At 47.2% G+C, this 17,834-nt stretch overlaps 1 protein-coding gene across 1 annotated transcript in view; it reads left to right on the plus strand.

Moving 5' to 3' along the window:
- Positions 1–17,834, plus strand: part of TECTA (tectorin alpha) — a 232,242-nt gene that overhangs the window by 199,476 nt on the left and 14,932 nt on the right. Inside the window, 4 exon segments of the mRNA XM_060251812.1 lie at positions 9,147–9,530; positions 10,726–11,012; positions 13,015–13,295; positions 14,165–14,275. Of these exon segments, the coding sequence (XP_060107795.1) occupies positions 9,147–9,530; positions 10,726–11,012; positions 13,015–13,295; positions 14,165–14,275 (1,063 nt within the window).

Here is a 17,834-nt window from a genome sequence, read left to right on the forward strand (position 1 = left end):
ACAGGCTGAATGCTGCTGAAGTTTACGTTCGTTAGCAGCGGCATGCCGGACAAACAGAACAGGAGTGAATTCAACTACGGTAATCTTCATGCCGTAATTGGAACCAGTCAGAAAACCCCAGATATCTCCTTGTATAATAATAATAATATTATTATTATTATTATTATTATTATTATTATTATTATTATTATTATTATTATTATTATTATTATTATTATTATTATTAACAACAACAACAACTTTTTATTTGTACCCCGCCCTGCCCGCACAAGCAGGCTCAGGGCGGCTCACAACATGTAAGTGCAACACAATATAATAAAATCATATAAAACAGTAAAATTATCTTAATCAGTGTACAATTACATTTAAAATTAACATTAAGGTGCTAAATAGATCTTAAATTCAGTAGAAGAGAAGAAACATACACAGCGACGTTATCTTAGCTCAGCATGGGCGAAGGCTATTCTGAAGAGGTATGTCTTACAGGCCCTGCGAAATTGATTTACACATCGCAGGGCCCGTACCTCCTCCGGGAGTTGGTTCCAGAGTAGTGGGGCCGCAACGGAGAAGGCCCGATCCCGGGTGGTCTTTAATCTGGCCTCCCTTGGCCCAGGTATATTCAGCTAATGAAAACAATGTACTTAATATCTCTAACACAAAAATAAGGCACAAAACACTAGTATTACTTAGGAGAAAAACTCAAAATGTTGTCACACACACAACACTGTTGCCAATAAATACAATATCCAGAATAACATAAACCAAACCACCAAGTTCCATTACAGTTCCAGGCTTCCAAGGAATATGTAAAGACTTGTACAACACTCAAAGGTGATATAAGTATATTCTCCAACTGTGCATAAAGTATGTTCTCGACGGAATGTCAATCGTTATATTTCCCATTTCAATTAGTATCTTTGTCAAGAGATGCACATATGAATAACTTCAGCCTTTACTCTGAGACTCCCTAAACCAGGTTCTCTCTGAAGCGAGAAAACATCAATTAGCGCCGGGCTGTTTTAATTGTTCTTAACCATTTTAATTGTTTAACTCGTATTGTTTAACTGTTAGATTGTTCTTATTTTGCTGGTTGTGAGCCGCCCTGAGCCTGCTTCAGCGGGGAGGGCGGGATATAAATCCAATAAACCTTAAATGTAAGCTTCAAAAATATTTATTTTAATATTTCTTATATCTGGAGCCTTACAGCCTCTGTAATATTCACGACTCAGTGGTGCATACTTCCTGCTGGGCCAGCAGCCCCTCCCCCCCACCAGCCAAAAGCAACCCGAGCAAGAAAGGAGAGCCCCGGGTGAGCGAGGCCCCGGGTGAGCCCCGGGTGAGCGAGATCCAGCCAGCCCAAGCAGGTCTCGCTTGTCTGGGGGTCTCCAGGGCTGCTCCCCCCAGTCTGCTTGTTTAGTCTTTCTCCCCATCCCTGTTTTTTTCATTGTAGGTGGAACCAGGGCTTGCCAACTCCGGGATGGGAGATTTTGTGGTGGAGCTTGGGAAGGTTGGGCTTTGGGGAGTGGAGGGACCGCAGTAAGGACCAGGCCCCATTTTGTGACCTCTAAATTTATTGTGCTCTTTCTTTCTCTGCTCCCCCCCGCCCCCAGTATTTGTTTCTGGCCTCCATTGTTGAAACTCCCTGGGAGAATTTTGCTGAACTCTTAAGATTTCACAAACTTTCTAATATTCTTCCCCACAAAAAAAAAAAATGGAAAAAAATAACCCAAACATATCAAGCAGGAAGATGGAAATCTTCCTCATGCCACTGTGGCCACATAGGAGAAAGTAATTTAAACAGTATGATGGGAGTAAGGTTTTATTAGGAAAAGGAAAGGTCCCCTGTTCAAGCACCAGTCGTTTCCGAGTCTGGGGTGACGTTGCTTTCACGTTTTCCCAGCAGACTTTATATGAGGTGGTTTGCCATTACCTTCCCCAGTCATCTAAGCTTTCCCCCCAGCAAGCTGGGTACTCATTTTACCGACCTCAGAAGGATGGAAGGCTGAGTCAACCTCAAGCCGGCTACCTGAAAATCCAGCTTCTGCTGGAGATTGAACTCAGGTCGTGAGCAGAGCTTTGGACTGCCGTACTGCAGCTTTAACACTCTGCGCCATGGGGCTCTTTCCAAGGTTTTATTAAGACAATTATAAATCCAAGAAGCATTTAAAGGTAGATGCTGAGCGGATAGAATTTAGCACACCTTCTGGTGACATCAGGAGTCTGTGGCATATGCAAATGAGTTATGTTAATGAGCTCTGGCACATCTTTTTCTGCAAAATGACCCCTGGCAGGGTCTATTGTCATTGAGTGCACCCTCCGAAGCTGCCATTTTGTCCAGGGGAACTGATCTCTGTAGTTTGGAGAGCAGCTGTAATTCCAGGTCCCACCTGGATGCTTGTGACCTCAGCTGGAACTCATGCTAGGCATAACATTTTTCCATGGCCATTATATACTGGACAGCCTAGAGCAGGGGTGTCAAACATGCAGTTTTGGGGCCAAATCAGGCCCCTGGAGGGCTCCTATCAGGCCCCTGAGGAACTGGCTGTCATCTGCTTCCTTCTCCCTATATCTTGCTTCCTTCTGCATGACCGCTTGCTTTGCCCGGCTTGCTCAATCACACAGGAGCTACAGAGCAAAACCACTATTTTCTCCATTGGCTGAGACTCCTCCCTTGGAGAGTAATAGCTTGCTTTGCCGGGCTCTGTCAATTGCACAGCAGAGCTACTAAGCCAAGCCCCTCTTCCCTCTATTGGCTGAGGCTTCTCCTCCTCCTAGTGCCCTGGGGAGGGAAGGAAAGAGCCAGAGCTTCCTTTGTCCAGTTCCCTGGATCCCATGGGAGAAATGCAAATAAAGCATCTTTAAGACCAATGAGTGCTAACGTTTCAAGCATGCTTTTAAGTTTTTTAAAATATATATTTCTGTTTGTCTGTGTTCTTTATAAAAATGTATATCTCTGCTACCTAATCTTAAATAGGTACACATGTGACCCAACCCAACATGGCCCAGCCCAACAAGGTTCCATTTATGTCTGATCTGGCCTTCATGAGTTCGACACCCCTGGCCTAGAGGCCAGACTCTAAGGCAAAATCCAAATCAGCATGGGGTTAGAACCACAACATCTAAGGCAAAATCCAAATCAGCATGGGGTTAGAACCACAACATCTAAGGCAAAATCCAAATCAGCATGGGGTTAGAACCACAACATCTAAGGCAAAATCCAAATCAGCATGGGGTTAGAACCACAGACACCTCCGCTCAAATTCATGATTTTTGAGACTTAACACCTTTGTGAAAGTGACACACTGAATGGAAAAGCTCTGAGCTCCTTTGGAAATGAAAGGCCATCTCTCTCTTTGAAGCCACACAGAACCCCCTTTCTGTTAACTAGATGGGTACTCTGCAGTACTGCAGTCCAAGCCCTGCTCACGACCTGAGTTCGATCCCGGCAGAAGCTGGGTTCAGGTAACCAGCTCAAGGTTGACTCGGCCTTTCCATCCTTCCGAGGCTGGTAAAATGAGTACCCAGCTTGCTGGAGGTAAAGCAGGACTGGATCTACATGTTTTTTAGGGGGAAGCAAAATTAAAAAATGACGCCCCCTTATAGACCCATTCTATCTTATAGGCCCATAGAATAAAAGGGACTCCAGTTTGGTGTAGTGGTTAAGTGCGCGGACTCTTATCTGGGAGAATCGGGTTTGATTCCCCACTCCTCCACTTGCACCTGCTAGCATGGCCTTGGGTCAGTCATAGCTCTCTTATCTGGGAGAACTGGGTTTGATTCCCCACTCCTCCACTTGCACCTGCTGGAATGGCCTTGGGTCAGCCATAGCGCTTGCAGAGCTATCCTTGTGAGAGCCAGTTTGGTGTAGTGGTTAAGTGGGCAGACTCCTATCTGGGAGAACCGGGTTTGATTCCGCACTCCTCCACTTGCACCTGCTAGCATGGCCTTGGGTCAGCCATAGCTCTGGCAGAGGTTGTCCTTGAAAGGGCAGCTGCTGTGAGAGCCCTCTCCAGCCCCACCCACCTCACAGGGTGTCTGTTGTGGGGGAGGAAGGGAAAGGAGATTGTGAGCCGCTCTGAGACTCTTTGGAGTGGAGGGCGGGATATAAATCCAATATCATCATCATTATCATCATCATACCCAATTTGGCACCTCCCCCTCTGGCGGCGCCCGGGGCAAGCGTCCCCTCTGCTCCCCCCTAGACCCAACCTGGGGTAGAGTGTAGATGACTGGGGAAGGCAACGGCAAACTACCCTGTAAAAGGTCTGCCATGAAAACATCTTGATGTGACGTCACCCCATGGGTCGGTAACGGCCCGGTGCTTGCAAAGGAGGCCACCTTTTATACAAAGACCAGGTCTAAACAGTACAAGGGGCCATAAAATCAAATGAAGCGATGTGAATTTGTCCCCTTAAAAGCTGTGCAAAGGTGCGTTTCGTTTTAAAATGGGCAGAAACGAATCCACAAGGCGGCCAGATCGACAGCATGACTGGTCCTTTGAGCAGCTTTGGGAAGAAATGAGGGCCTTTCTGAGTTAACCCTGTTTCTGATGCTCGTGGTGAACAGTTCTGAGCCACGGGGAGAGTCACGTCCAAATGAGGCTTCCTTCAAGGAGTTCGTCTATATTATGCCAAGCAGCGGCAAGGCCTGTAGGATTTGAGAATGTACCATACCAATTATAGTGTGTTTTTCTTCTATAAACCACCTGTGGGATTGGATAGTAAATGGTTTCCAAATAAGAAGCCAGAAGATGGAGATGGAAGGCTGTCTGTAAACCCTTGTTGCTTCCAACGCAGTCTCTTCACAGGTTGATTTTGGAGGATGTGAAGACGACACTCTGGGGGACAAAACTGGTGTTTCTTCCAAAGGGTGAGGGTTTGGGGTTTTTCCCCCAGACAATATGTAGATCGCATGGGCCGCCCTCCCTTCCTGCTCCTTTGTAGTTTGCCTCACTGTCATTTTTCAGCTTTCCTCACCATTATCTCCATGCGCCATCCTGAAATAATGAACAGCGGCGACGTATTTAGTGCTATGGTTCTGTGCATTATGTATCGTTAATCAGTTTAATTCTCGCAACGTAATGACAAATTCTCAGTAATAAGGGCTGCGCTTTCGGCCTTGCTTTTGGGGGGAAATACGACAAAATTAAACTTTTATTTTCTAGCATTCATTTGCATAAACCCAGAGGGAGATCCTTCCCTGTTACTTACACCAGAGTCACTGCGGAATTCAGGCCATTTACTCTCGGCGCATATCAATGAAAGATATAAATTCAGGAGAACAGCAAGAGCTTCGTGCTTGAATTCAGAGTTAAGACAATAAATGGGAGAAATAGGACAAGGATCGAGAAAGAGGACAAGGACGAGACTTTAGGAAGTGTCCCTTGGTTTGATGCGGAGGAGGGGGGTGCTACACGAACGTCTCAATTGCCAGGGAAACTTGGGGGACGATTTGCTGCAAAACCGCTTTAACGTCTGAAAGTGGCTTTCGCCGTGTTCACGGTTTCTGAAATGCAAACCTTTTTTTGGAAGGGTCTGCCGTGCCTGTCCGGGCTCCAAGATGGCTGCCATGAAGAACGGTTTGTTTACCAGCTTTGTCTCTCCACTTCCCTTGTCGTCGCTCGTCCCCGTCCTTTAAAAATGAGGCGCCAGAGCCCCTTATCAGCAGAGGAGCCAGTTCATGCGCTCAATTATTCTATAAATCTGATCGCGAAAGGGTGGAATGTAATTTGTGCTCTTCTGCAAAGGTACACATCGGTGGTCAACAGGATATTTGTAATGCTCTCCTTTGAAGAGAGGAAGGGGGGAGGTTGCTGTGGAAACTGTAACTTTGCGTTTCTTCACTTTTACAAGCCGTGAAGGTGTTGGACGAATAGAAATAGGGCTTGGAATTTGTCACACCCCTTTTGATTGGCCAGCAACAAGGCCAAATAAGAAGGGGCACTACTGACTAGAAAATCTGATCCTTGCTGGGCTAGCCTAGACTAGAGGCAGGAGATCTGAAGTCGTCTTAGACCTTTATCCGCATTGACTGGAAAGGTATTTTGTCTCTGGAATATGACTTTTGGAGCTCTTTCTTTTCCTTTCATCTCCCTCTATTGTTTCGGAAATTGTGTTAAGACGAGAGAAGAAGAGACTAGATTTATATCCTGCCCTTAGCAACCTGAAGGAGTCTCAGAGTGGCTTACAATCTCCCTTCCCTTCCCCTCCCCACAACAGACACCCTGTGAGGTAGGTGGGGCTGAGAGAGCTCTCCCAGTATTACCGTTGAGCAGAATAGCTCTGCAAGAACTTGTGACTGACTCAAGGTCATTCCAGCAGGTGCACGTGGAGGAGTGGTGAATCAAACCTGGTTCTCTCAGATAAGAGGCCGTGTACTTAACCACTACACCAAATAGACTCTTGAGAGTCACTACACCGAACCACTACACCATACTCGAGAGAGGTCCACAGATGCATGTTACGAAGCTTGACGATGAGTAATAGTCACTTTTATTACATTTCCTCCTTCCGTAGAACTCAGGAGTATACGTGGGGTGTCTGTCCCCCATTCAAGCTTTTGCAAGATAGTTTCAAAGGCTAGCTCTGTTGGTTTGCAGTAGAATTGCTGGACTCGAATTAGCAGCACCTTAGAGACCCAGAAGAGTTTCGGGGTATTAAGCTTCCAAGAGTCAAAGCTCCCTTGGTCAGACATGAGTAGAATAAAAATAGAGGACTTTGAGTTAAGCAAGGCTACATTATCATTTTGCACTGCAACCACATCCGGGGATCTCGCAGAATTAGTCAACGCGGTGACCTTCTCGTGAACGTCAGAACCAAGCTCAACCCTGTGCTTGAGCGACAGGACAACTGGATCTGCTGTAGCTCAGTCATACGCGCAAGTCACTAGTGCAGCAGGAGACGAATGGGTACGTTTGAACCATCCTGAACGGTGGCTTCACATTGGAAATTAACCTGCTGAAAGTTGATGATGACGATGAGAACGAGTGGTGCTCCCCGCCGAGTATAGAGCTGCATTTTTGAAGAGGCGATTTCTAACATTTCCAACAATGCACCAGTTATCGCATTCCCAAAAGGCAGCCATAACCCTGTATAGCTTCTGGATGGCTGCCCGTGCAAGGGGATAGAAGCACCCACCCGTAACCTACAGATTTCACTGAGGAATGCATGAAGGCACCCTAAAATGAGTTGCCTCTTATCTGCCGTGAGATCAATCGCTAGCTATGAATGAATGCATCGCCTTACATACGTACTCCACCACTGCCCTCTCCTGGCTGAAAGAACTCTGGTGTCAATCTAGTTATTCATTCTACATCGCTTTGCGTTTCAGCAGATGTGTTTGGATGGAACAAGACTGTAATCAAGCTGTCGTCGCCCCCTATGCCCTGTTTGACCACCCTGGGAGCTGGTTGGCCGCTGTGTGAGATGGGATGCTGGACTAGATGGATCACTGGCCTGAAATAGCAGGGCTCTTCTTATGTTCTTATCACCTAAAAAAAAGGTAGTCCCCTGTACAAGAACCAATCGTTTCCGACTCTGGGGTGATGTTGCTTTCACAACGTTTTCACGGCAGACTTTTTTTATGGGGCGGTTTGCCATTGCCTTCCCCAGTCATCTACATTTTCCTCCCAGCAAGCTGGGGACTCGTTTTACCGACCTCGGAAGGATGGAAGGCTGAGTCAACCTCGAGCCGGCTACCTCAACCCAGCTTCCGCCAGGATGGAACTCAGGTCATGAGCAGATCTTAGGACTGCAGTACTGCAGCTTTACCACTATGCGCCACGGGCCTCTTCCTTCTTATCACCTAAGAGGAAAAAAAAATCAACATTGCTTCTCCTAAACTGTAGACCATTTCCCAAGTTACATTTTGTGGCACAGGTACTGATACCTGGTCAGGAGAAGCATGTACTTTGAAAACTTGCACATTACTGTTTTTCTCCCTCTAGGTCAGGGGTGGCCAATGGTAGCTCTCCAGATGCTTTTTTGCCTACAACTCCCATCAGCCCCAGCCAGCATGGGTGATGGCTGGGGCTGATGGGAGTTGTAGGCAAAAAAAAAATCTGGAGAGCTACCGTTGGCCACCCCTGCTCTAGGTGCTATGGGTCAGGCAGCCAAAATATGACAGTGATCGCAACATATTGTTTTCATGTGGACAACTTCAGGTAGATCAGGGGTGTCAAACATGTGGCCTGGGGGCTGAATCAGGCCCCCCGGAGAGCTCCTATCAGGCCCCCAAGCAACTGGCTCTTGTTTTCTTCCTTCTGCATCTTAGCTTGTTTTGCAAGGCTTGCTCAATTGCACAGGAGCAAGAGAGCAAAACCTCGATTGTCTCCATTGGTTGAGGCTCCTCATCCTCCTAGTCCCCTGGGGAGGGAGAGAAAGAGCCACAGCTTCCTTTGCCCAGTTCCCTGGATCCCATGGGAGAAATACAAAGAAAGCACCTTTAAGACCAACAAGTGCTAATGTTTTTAAGCATGTCTTATTTTAAGGTTTGGGTTTTTTTTGAACCTTTAGTTGTGTTTGTCTGTGTCCTTTAAAAAGTTTATGTCTCTGCTACCTAATCTTAAATAGGCACACACATAGCCTGGCCCATCACAGCCCAGCCCGGCCCAACAAGGTCTCATTTATGTCCGATCAGGCCCTCATAACAAATGCGTTCGACACCCCTGAGACCTTCTCCCCTCAAGATAAGTTGATTACGCCATTCACAAGCTTAACCTGGGTAAGCTACAGGATTGGTGTCTTGTCCACCAAAAGCAAGGTCTCGTCACCACCCACCCTTCCTCTGGACTCTCGTTTCTACTTTTGCTTCATTGAGAAAGCAGGTGAAGACTTTGTATCCCACCCAGTTTTTGGTAGCAGAGGTCAAGCTATAACATGCTTCAATGCCCAGGTGATTGCAATCAGTGGTTTTTAGATGTTACGAATTTATTGTATTAACTGGATTTTGTTGTTGCTGTTGAATGTTTTGAGTACTCCTTAGGATCTAATCACTTTGGAGGTTTGGTAAATAATGGCTTTGGATTGCTTTGGGATGGGTAGGTAGTGCATCCATTTTTGAAGCATTTTTAAGCGAATGCGCTGTGGGCTTCGCCTCCTGGGGAAGTCACTCAACTTGCATTTTTCTTCCTTGCTCCTCCTCTGCAGCCCAAGCAGCTCTTCTGGAACAGCGATTGCACACGCCGCTGCCGTTGCTTTCGCCGCAATCTCATCCAATGTGACCCCCGGCAGTGCAAGTCAGATGAGGAGTGCGCTCTCCGGAATGGAGTCCGGGGCTGCTTCAGCATGAAGACGTCCTACTGCATTGCGGCGGGTGGAGGAGTCTTCCGCACATTCGACGGGGCCTTCCTCCACTTCCCCGCCAACTGCGCCTTTGTCCTCTCCACCATCTGCCAGAAACTCCCCGACGTCTCCTTCCAGCTCATCATCAATTTTGATAAGTGGTCTTCCCCCAACTTGACCATCATCTCGCCTATTTACTTCTACATTAACGAGGAGCAGATTCTGATTAGCGATCGCAACACTGTCAAGGTACAGTATCAACTTGTTGTGCCATTTGAAGGAGATTTTAAGAGGTAGCTGGCAGTTCTCACCATGAGCTTCCTACACTCCAAGGGCCTAGTTGGACTCTAGTAGTGTAACGTCAGCAACTTACCTTGACAGTTTACTAGGACTGAATTTGAGCACATGAGGCTGCCTTACACTGAATTACAAATAAATTGCAAAAACAAATCATCTCATACACTAACCTCCTAATCAAGTTTTACATGCTCGTACACTAGACTTCTAATTCGAGATCCTGATTAATAACATCTTGCAGCCATACAGCTTCACATAATTCAAATTAACGTAAGAATGTAAGAGAAGCCATGTTGGATCAGGCCAATGGCCCATCCAGTCCAACACTCTGTGTCACACAGTAGCCAAAAACTCCAAGTGCCATCAGGAGGTCCACCAGTGGGCCAGGATACTAGAAGCCCTCCCACCGTGCCCCCCCCCAAGCACCAAGAATACAGAGCATCAGTGCCCCAGACAGAGAGTTCCAACAAATCGCTGTGGCTAATAGTCACTGATGGACCTCTGCTCCATATGCTTATCCAATCTCCTTGGGTTATCCAATATGCTTATGCAAATTCTCAGGTAGTATCTGTCTTAATTAACAGGAAGCCATGGCATAGTCATATAGGTACCTCCCTAAATTGATGCAATGTCACCCCAGAATCGGAAACGACTGGAGCTTGCACAGGGGACTACCTTTTACCTGGAAAAAATAATCTGGATTCACAATTTTGGTAGAAAACCAAATCAGCAGGTTTGAGGTTTTGGTTATGGAGAGCCAGCTTGGTGTAGTGGTTAAGTGTGCGGACTCTTATATGGGAGAACCGGGTTTGATTCCTCACTCCTCCACTTGCACCTGCTGGCATGGCCTTGGGTCAGCCATAGCTCTGGCAGAGGTTGTCCTTGAAAGGGCAGCTGCTGTAAGAGCCCTCTCCAGCCCCACCCACCTCACAGGGTGTCTGTTGTGAGGGAGGAAGGTTAAAGAGATTGTGAGCCGCTCTGAGACTCTTCGGAGTGGAGGGCGGGATATAAATCCAATATCTTCTTCTTTTTCTTCTTATGGGATGAGTGGTCTTCAGTGGTTGAGACCTGACTTGGGACTTCATTTTTCAGAATGGAGACTTCCAAATCCCCCTTCCTTCTAAGTCCTGCTTATCTCCATAACTAGGTGAATGGGACACAGGTGAATGTCCCCTTTGTGACTGGCTTGTCAACCAAAATATACAGCATGGAGGGTTTCCTGGTCATCGACACGAGCCCCGACATCCAGATCCACTACAACGGCTTCAACGTCATCAAAATCAGCATCGGCGAGAGGCTGCAAAATAAAGTCTGTGGTCTTTGTGGGAATTTCAACGGGGACCGCACAGATGACTACGTCACCCTGCGAGGGAAACCGGTGGTCAGCAGCGTGTTCTTGGCACAGAGCTGGAAGACCAATGGCATGCAGAAGAGGTGAGCTGAGTGCAAGTGGTCAGGCATGGGAAAGGGATCTTTCTGATGGATGAGTTTGTTATGGTTTATACCAGGTGTGTCGAACTCATTTGTTATGAGGGCCGGATCTGACATAAATGAGACCTTGCTGGGCTGGGCCATGTCAGGTTGGGCTGAACCATGTCAGGCCGGACTATGTGTATACCACTTTAAGATTAGGTAGTGTCAAGCATGGTGAAATTCCATTGGTAACTGATTGTTATAGGGTCCTTCCTAACACTGGCCTGTGAAGTATCATGGAGGACCAAGCTGTGCTAGCTCTGTTATTCTTTCCCTCCCCTCTTCTTGCTTTATTGCCTGAAAAGTAGAAGTAGTGAGAAACGAAACTAACTTGAGAAGAAGTAATCAGCACCTTCCCATACATTCCTGGTAGGGAGTGCGACGCATCTGGGGAGAGCAAGGACAGAGTCCTGATAACACTATGAGAATGTAGACATTTATGATAGTTTATGTGTGAGAGCTACCCCGCACCCCCACCCTTTGGAATCCTTTTGAAGTAAGCCTTAAAAGTATTGTATCGATGCATTTGCAGCATTACTCTCAAGAATCTGTTACACAGAAAGTATCGGTCTATCAATAAACGTAGTCTTTGTATCAACTTCAACTCGTCATTGAACCCGCATGCTTGACAGGTAGCAAAGATATACATTTTATAAAGAACACAGACAAACACAAATATATATTTTTAAATAAACACAAACACAAATATATATATTTTTAAAAAACTTAAAACATGCATAAAACATTAGTACTCCTTGGTCTTAAAGGTTTTTTCTTTGTATTTATCCCATGGGATCCATGGAACTGAACAAAGGAAGCTCTGGCTCTTTCCTTCCTTCCCCAGGGGACTGGGGGGAGGAGCTTCAGCCAATAGAAGGAAGAGAGGCTTGGCCCAGTATATCTGCTGTACAATTCAGAAAGCCTGGCAAAGCAAGCTATTCCTCTCCCCTTTCTTCCCAAGGGAGGAGCCTCAGCCAATTGAGAAAATCAGTGGTCATTTTGTAGAAAAATAGGTGGTGGAGCTCATCCAGGGATTATTATGCAGCTGCACCTGCACAGAAGGAGGTGGAACTCTCAGAAAGGTTCAGGAGCTGTGTAGCTCCCACTGAATCCAAGGCCTGGAGAAAATAGAGGTTTTGCTCTGTAGCTCCTGTGCAATTGAGCAAACCTTTCAGAACAAGCTGTTATGCAGAAAAAAGCACGATATAGGGAGAAGGAAGCAGATGACAGCCAGTTGCTTGGGGGCCTGATAGGAGCCCTCCAGGAGCCTGGTTCAGCCCCTGGACCGCATGTTTGACACCCCTGGTTTATACATTATCCTCTGGGTGAAGGGGAAGGACAAGGTATCATCTCTGTGGTCTTTTACAAAATCCTCTATAATGATCTGCAGACTCCAGGTTTCCAACCCTTGCTTTCACGTGGGGGAAAAAAGATAAAAAGGGAAGGGAGAAGGCCTGGAGGTTATGACGCCGAGAAAAATTTGAACAGGATATGCCAATGCTTACAAACTGCGCTGTCAAGTCACAGCCCAGAGATGGTTTCTCGTTGCCTGCCTCCGCCTGGCAACCCTGGACTGCTTTGGTGGTCTCCCATTCAAGCACTCACCTAGAGCCCACCTTGCTTAACTTCTGAGATCTAACCAAATTGGGCTATCCTGAGCCAGCCGGGTCAGGGCAGAGGCTGCTTAGACCCTTGAATATAAGAAGTTGCCTCACACTGTTGGACTTCTAGTCCACGTTGTGTTGTTCTACCTGCCCACACAGCAGCTCTCCCAGCAACTGAGGTTTGTACCTGGGCCCTTCTAGAGGCCACTGAACCACTGTCCATTGGGTAGTAAGGACTGGATGCTTTCATGAGCCGGGGGATGCAGCTTCTACATAAGGTCCATTCTCATGCTTCCTCCCTACTTCCTCTATCCTGTCTTTCCGCATCTTGAGTGAAAGCATTAAACTCTCCTTTCCAGCTGCAATGAGCTCCAGTACGCTCACTACGCCGCAAACTGTGACAATGTTCAGATCCAGGTCCTGCAGGGGGACAACTACTGCCTGAAGCTGACAGATATGAAGGGCTTCTTCCAGCCGTGCTACGGGCTGCTGGACCCGTTGCCCTTTTACGAATCGTGTTTCCTCGACGGCTGCTACAACCAGAAGAAGTACCAGCTTTGCGGCTCCCTTGCAGCTTACGGGGAGGCCTGCCGTTCCTTTGGAATCCTCAGCACCGAGTGGATCGAGAAGGAGAATTGCTGTAAGTGGGCTGGGCTTAGTTCCGTCATCCTGCCTGAGGGGTCTTCAGACTCACCGTAACGGAGCTCCTCCGGGCTTTTTTTGTAGCAGGAACTCTTTTGCATATTAGGCCACACCCCCCCGTGTAGCCAATCCTCCTGGAGCTTACAGGGATCTTAGTACAGGGCCTATTGTAAGCTCCAGGAGGATTGGCTACATCAGTGGGGTGTGGCCTCATATGCAAAGGAGTTCCTGCTACAAAAAAATCCCTGGGGCTCCTTAAGTCAGTTTGGTGTAGTGGTTAAATGTGTGGATTCTTATCTGGGAGAACCGGGTTGGATTCCCCACTCCTCCGCTTGCAGCTGCTGGAATGGCCTTGGGTCAGCCATAGCTTTCACAGGAGTTGTCCTTGAAAGGGCAGCTGCTGTGAGAGCCCTCTCAGCCCCACCCACCTCACAGAGTGTCTGTTGTGGTGGGGAGAAGATATGGGAGATTGTAAGCCGCTCTGAGTCTCTGATCAGTATAAATCTGCAGTCGTCTTCTTCTAAGTCAAGAAAATGATTTTGCAAGCTCTCTCACCAAGAGCAGCAGAGGGGGGGAAACACGAGACACCTTTTTGTGTAGCGTCTACTTTCAGTCAGCTCATTCAACACAGAATGTGCTTGTTTTCAGCAAAATACAGGGTATGCAACACATCTGGCACGTAATGGAACTATAATGTCTACCTGCCTCTAAAGAGGCATTTCTACCTCTCTGGGGTGCTATGCTGGTAATGGAGGGCAGTCGCTGAGTCTTCTTTTAGGTTGAGCACTGAATGTGTACGTGACAAGCAACAGCAGAGGTAACCGCTCTTAAAATAAACTGGTTGCCTTTTGTCTGTTTCCTTTTTAGCAGGAGTGGTTGAAGATCCCTGTGTCGGGGCAGATTGTCCCAACAGAACTTGCGAAGTTGACAATGGTGGAGAACTGTGCGGCTGCATCGAACCTCCACCCTACGGAAACAGTAAGTGGGTATAGCACATGGATATAATTAACTGGGAAACGGAAAGGGTAGGCCAAATAGAAATGCTTAAAGGCAGCTGGCACTAAGACACTGAGGTATTATTTTCCATAGATCTTATTCAGCTCCCTGAGAAGGGGATGTAGAGTTCAGTGGTGGAGCATCTGCTTGGAGTGTAGAAGATCCCACATTCAACGTCCAGTAGAAAGGATCAGGTAGTACATGATGTGAAAGACTTCTAGCTGGTACCCTGGAGAGCTGCATCTCGTCTGAACAGACAATGCTCACCTTGATGGACCAAGAGTCTGATTCAGTATAAGGCAGCTTCATGTGTTCACAAGTGTCCCTGTTTTGCCAAGGAACTTAGGGCTGCAAAGCAAGTTAACAGAGAGGAGGATTTTGTCCAAACACTGGCCAAAGTGCAACTTCATACCTACATAGTGGCAGTGAAGCAAGCTCTTTTCTTCGTCACCCTTGTGTTTGTACAAAGCCATTCTGTTGTAGTCTTCTGAAAGTGCGGGAGATTTTACATCTTGCCCCCCAATGTAAGCTCAAACCACTCAGATGTGTGCTAGACATTTTGCAGATAAAACCCCTCATACCCGGTGCACTTTGAATTTTGTTGCTTTAATAGCTCACTCTCGTAACGGTCTAGCCATGTGGCTGTGGACGAATTTGCAGTCACTCAGGGTGTGCAGAACCTGCAACGTTGGTGTTGACCTTTGACACAGACGACTTTGAGTCGGAGACGATCTTCCAGGTGGGCTCGGGCTGTTTGTAAATGCCTGAGTGAAAAAGAGCGTGGCAGCCGTTTCCTTGAAGGAAGCGGGTGTGAAAGCCTTCCTAATAAAGACTTCTTCAGATCCAGAGGATGTTGGGACCCAGCGTGGCATAGTGGTTAGAGTGCTGTTTTTTTAATTGCTATGGTTGTTCATGCTAGCTGTCATCAGATCTCAGAGGCTAAGCAGGGCCAGTGCTGGTCAGTATTTGGACAGGAGACCATCAAGGAGTACCAGGGTCTCTGTGCAAAGGCAGGCGATGACAAACCATCTCTGAACTCCTCTTGTCATGAAAACCTCACAGGGTCGCCGTAAGTCAGCTGTGACTTGATGGCATCCCCTTGTCTCCAGTCCTCCCTAACCTAGATGGCCCTGGCTAATCGGAACGGATTTCCCGCCAGCCTTATGCTGCGCTCACTCTCCTCTTTTCCACGAGGCTTCCGTCGGATTTCACACTATCTGCCCTGGGACCACAACTCGCTCTGCCTCTTTTGCGCAGCAAACATGTTACGTACCAGTCTGAGAGACGCGAGTAGGGCAACATAGTTTATTGCATGGTACAAACACGAGGTAAGAGAGAGAACACACGGGCCGGGTCCCGCATATATACAGCTCCGGAACTATTCACCCTGCTGGCCAGTCCAATGCTGGCCAGCCGTATTTCCCGCCACTCTCTGTGATTGGCGGATGACCAGCGCTCTTCGCGGAGGCATCTGGTTGTCACCTTTGCCTCCGCGGCTTTAGCGGGCTAACGCTTTATCGATGGTACGTTATAACGAAATGGTTGCGCTGTCTTGAATGATGGACTACAAAACAAGATCCTCTAAAAATCGGTTTCTGTTTGCCGCGCGGAAAAGGCAAAGCTGGTTGCAGCCCCGGGACAGATCGTGTGGAATTCGACGGCAGCCCCACGGAGAAGAGAAGCATGAGAGCGGCGTAAGGCTAGCGGGAAATCGGTCTGGATCTTGTCAGATCCTGGAAGCGGAGGAAAGTTGGTCCTGGTTCGTATTTGGATGGGAAGCTCCCAAGGAATTTTAGGGTTGCCATGCAGGGGCAGGCAATGGCAGAGCACCTCTGAATGCCTCTTGCTATAAGTTGCTGTGATTTGAGAGTTTTTTTTTTTAAAAAGCCGTTCCGATGCATCTGAGAAAGGCACTGTCGTTTTGGTATTTTAGAGCAGGTGATGTCTGTTTTACCGCGGGAGCTGTTTTAATATATGAATATTTTATGCTGCCGCTGTTTATATTGTCCGTAACCTGCCTTTAAACGCCTTTGGTAGAGGGAACAGAATGGGACGGATAAAAATGAAAAAAAGAGCCCCTTGAGGGAGCGAGCCTCCAAACGGCACCAGGTGTGATCACCCCTAGTGGGCAGAGCGAGCGCCTCAGCCGGGCCAGATGGAACGTAGTTATGAGACCCTGCAGAACCGACAGCCTTGCAAAAAGAGAATCCTGGAGGAACAGTTTCCCCCGGTCTTGATGCTCTCTAGTCTTCCCGATGCTTTCCTTAAGGGCCTGCAGAGAGACTGAAGAAACGGGTCTTCCAGGATATGTAAATTCTGCACGGTCTTGTGCAATCTCGTTTTCCTGCCACTTTACCTTTTTCTACCCCGTCTGCAATTTGATTAGGCGTAGCTCCGGAGGCGTGTTGTGACACTAAAGTTATTTTTGTTTGCAAGGTACTGTTGATGTATAATGTGACATGAAAGTGATGGAAACAGTATTACAAAGCGGGGCCTGATCGGAATGGAGATTTTATAGGCTCGAAGCCGCATTTTCAGGCAGCTATGGAAACTGCGGATTGCGTCGTGCCAAAACGTGTCAGTGTGTTCCAGCGACTGCCAGTTTACATCAGCGGGGGATCAGACCCTTGGAACTCGAAAAAAGGACCATTAATTCTTCTAGTTTGTCCCTCGCGGCCTTGGTGCTGGATTGTTTCCTGTAGCAGAATTTTCTATTGCTTCACCCAGCCTTGTTTTCAACGTGCCTTCAGCCTCAGGGCCTAGCCTCATTTCCATACAAATGTGCATACATTTTTTTAAAAAAGAAAGATCCAAAATCAATTTTGCACAGCTCTTGTTCCCTTTCCGTCTGTGAATGTCAATAGCTCACCGTCTCAGTACATGGGCACTGGTAATATAACTTCAAACTGTCCATCAGCCTTTGAGTCACAAGGGGAGGGCGCTTGTTTCATCAGGAGGAAGTCAGAATCCAGCCTGAGACACCTGAACCTGGTATAGCCTCCCCTCCCCAAGGGTATTTGAGGTTACCGTGTAGGAACTCATGAATATTTACTTATTTGCGACTCTTCCAAAGCGCTGCTCTCCCAAAGTAAACTCAGAGAGGCTAACATCATACATTAAAAAAAAACCCATATATTACTTTTGAATATAAAAATAACAAAAAACACCAAGGTTCCCTCCATAATATTTTATAAAATATTAGGGGAGGGACGGTGGCTCAGTGGTATAGCATCTGCTTGGTCAGTAGAAGGTCCCAGGTTCAATCCCTGGCACCTCCAAAAAAGGGTCCAGGCAAATAGGTGTGAAAAACCTCAGCTTAAGACCCTTGAGAGCCGCTGCCAGTCTGAGTAGATAATACTGACTTTGATGGACCGAGGGTCTGATTCAGTATAAGGCAGCTTCATATGTTCAAATATCAACACTGCAGAGAAGCTCAACAATTTACAGATTTGAACACCCAACAAACCCTTCAGTTATCTTAGTCACCATCTGATAACGTTTGTCAGAAGATTGCCGAAACAGCCAAGTTTTACGGGCTTTG

This window comes from Heteronotia binoei, chromosome 12 (genome assembly GCF_032191835.1).
Source record: "Heteronotia binoei isolate CCM8104 ecotype False Entrance Well chromosome 12, APGP_CSIRO_Hbin_v1, whole genome shotgun sequence".
NCBI classification, from domain to species: domain Eukaryota; kingdom Metazoa; phylum Chordata; class Lepidosauria; order Squamata; family Gekkonidae; genus Heteronotia; species Heteronotia binoei.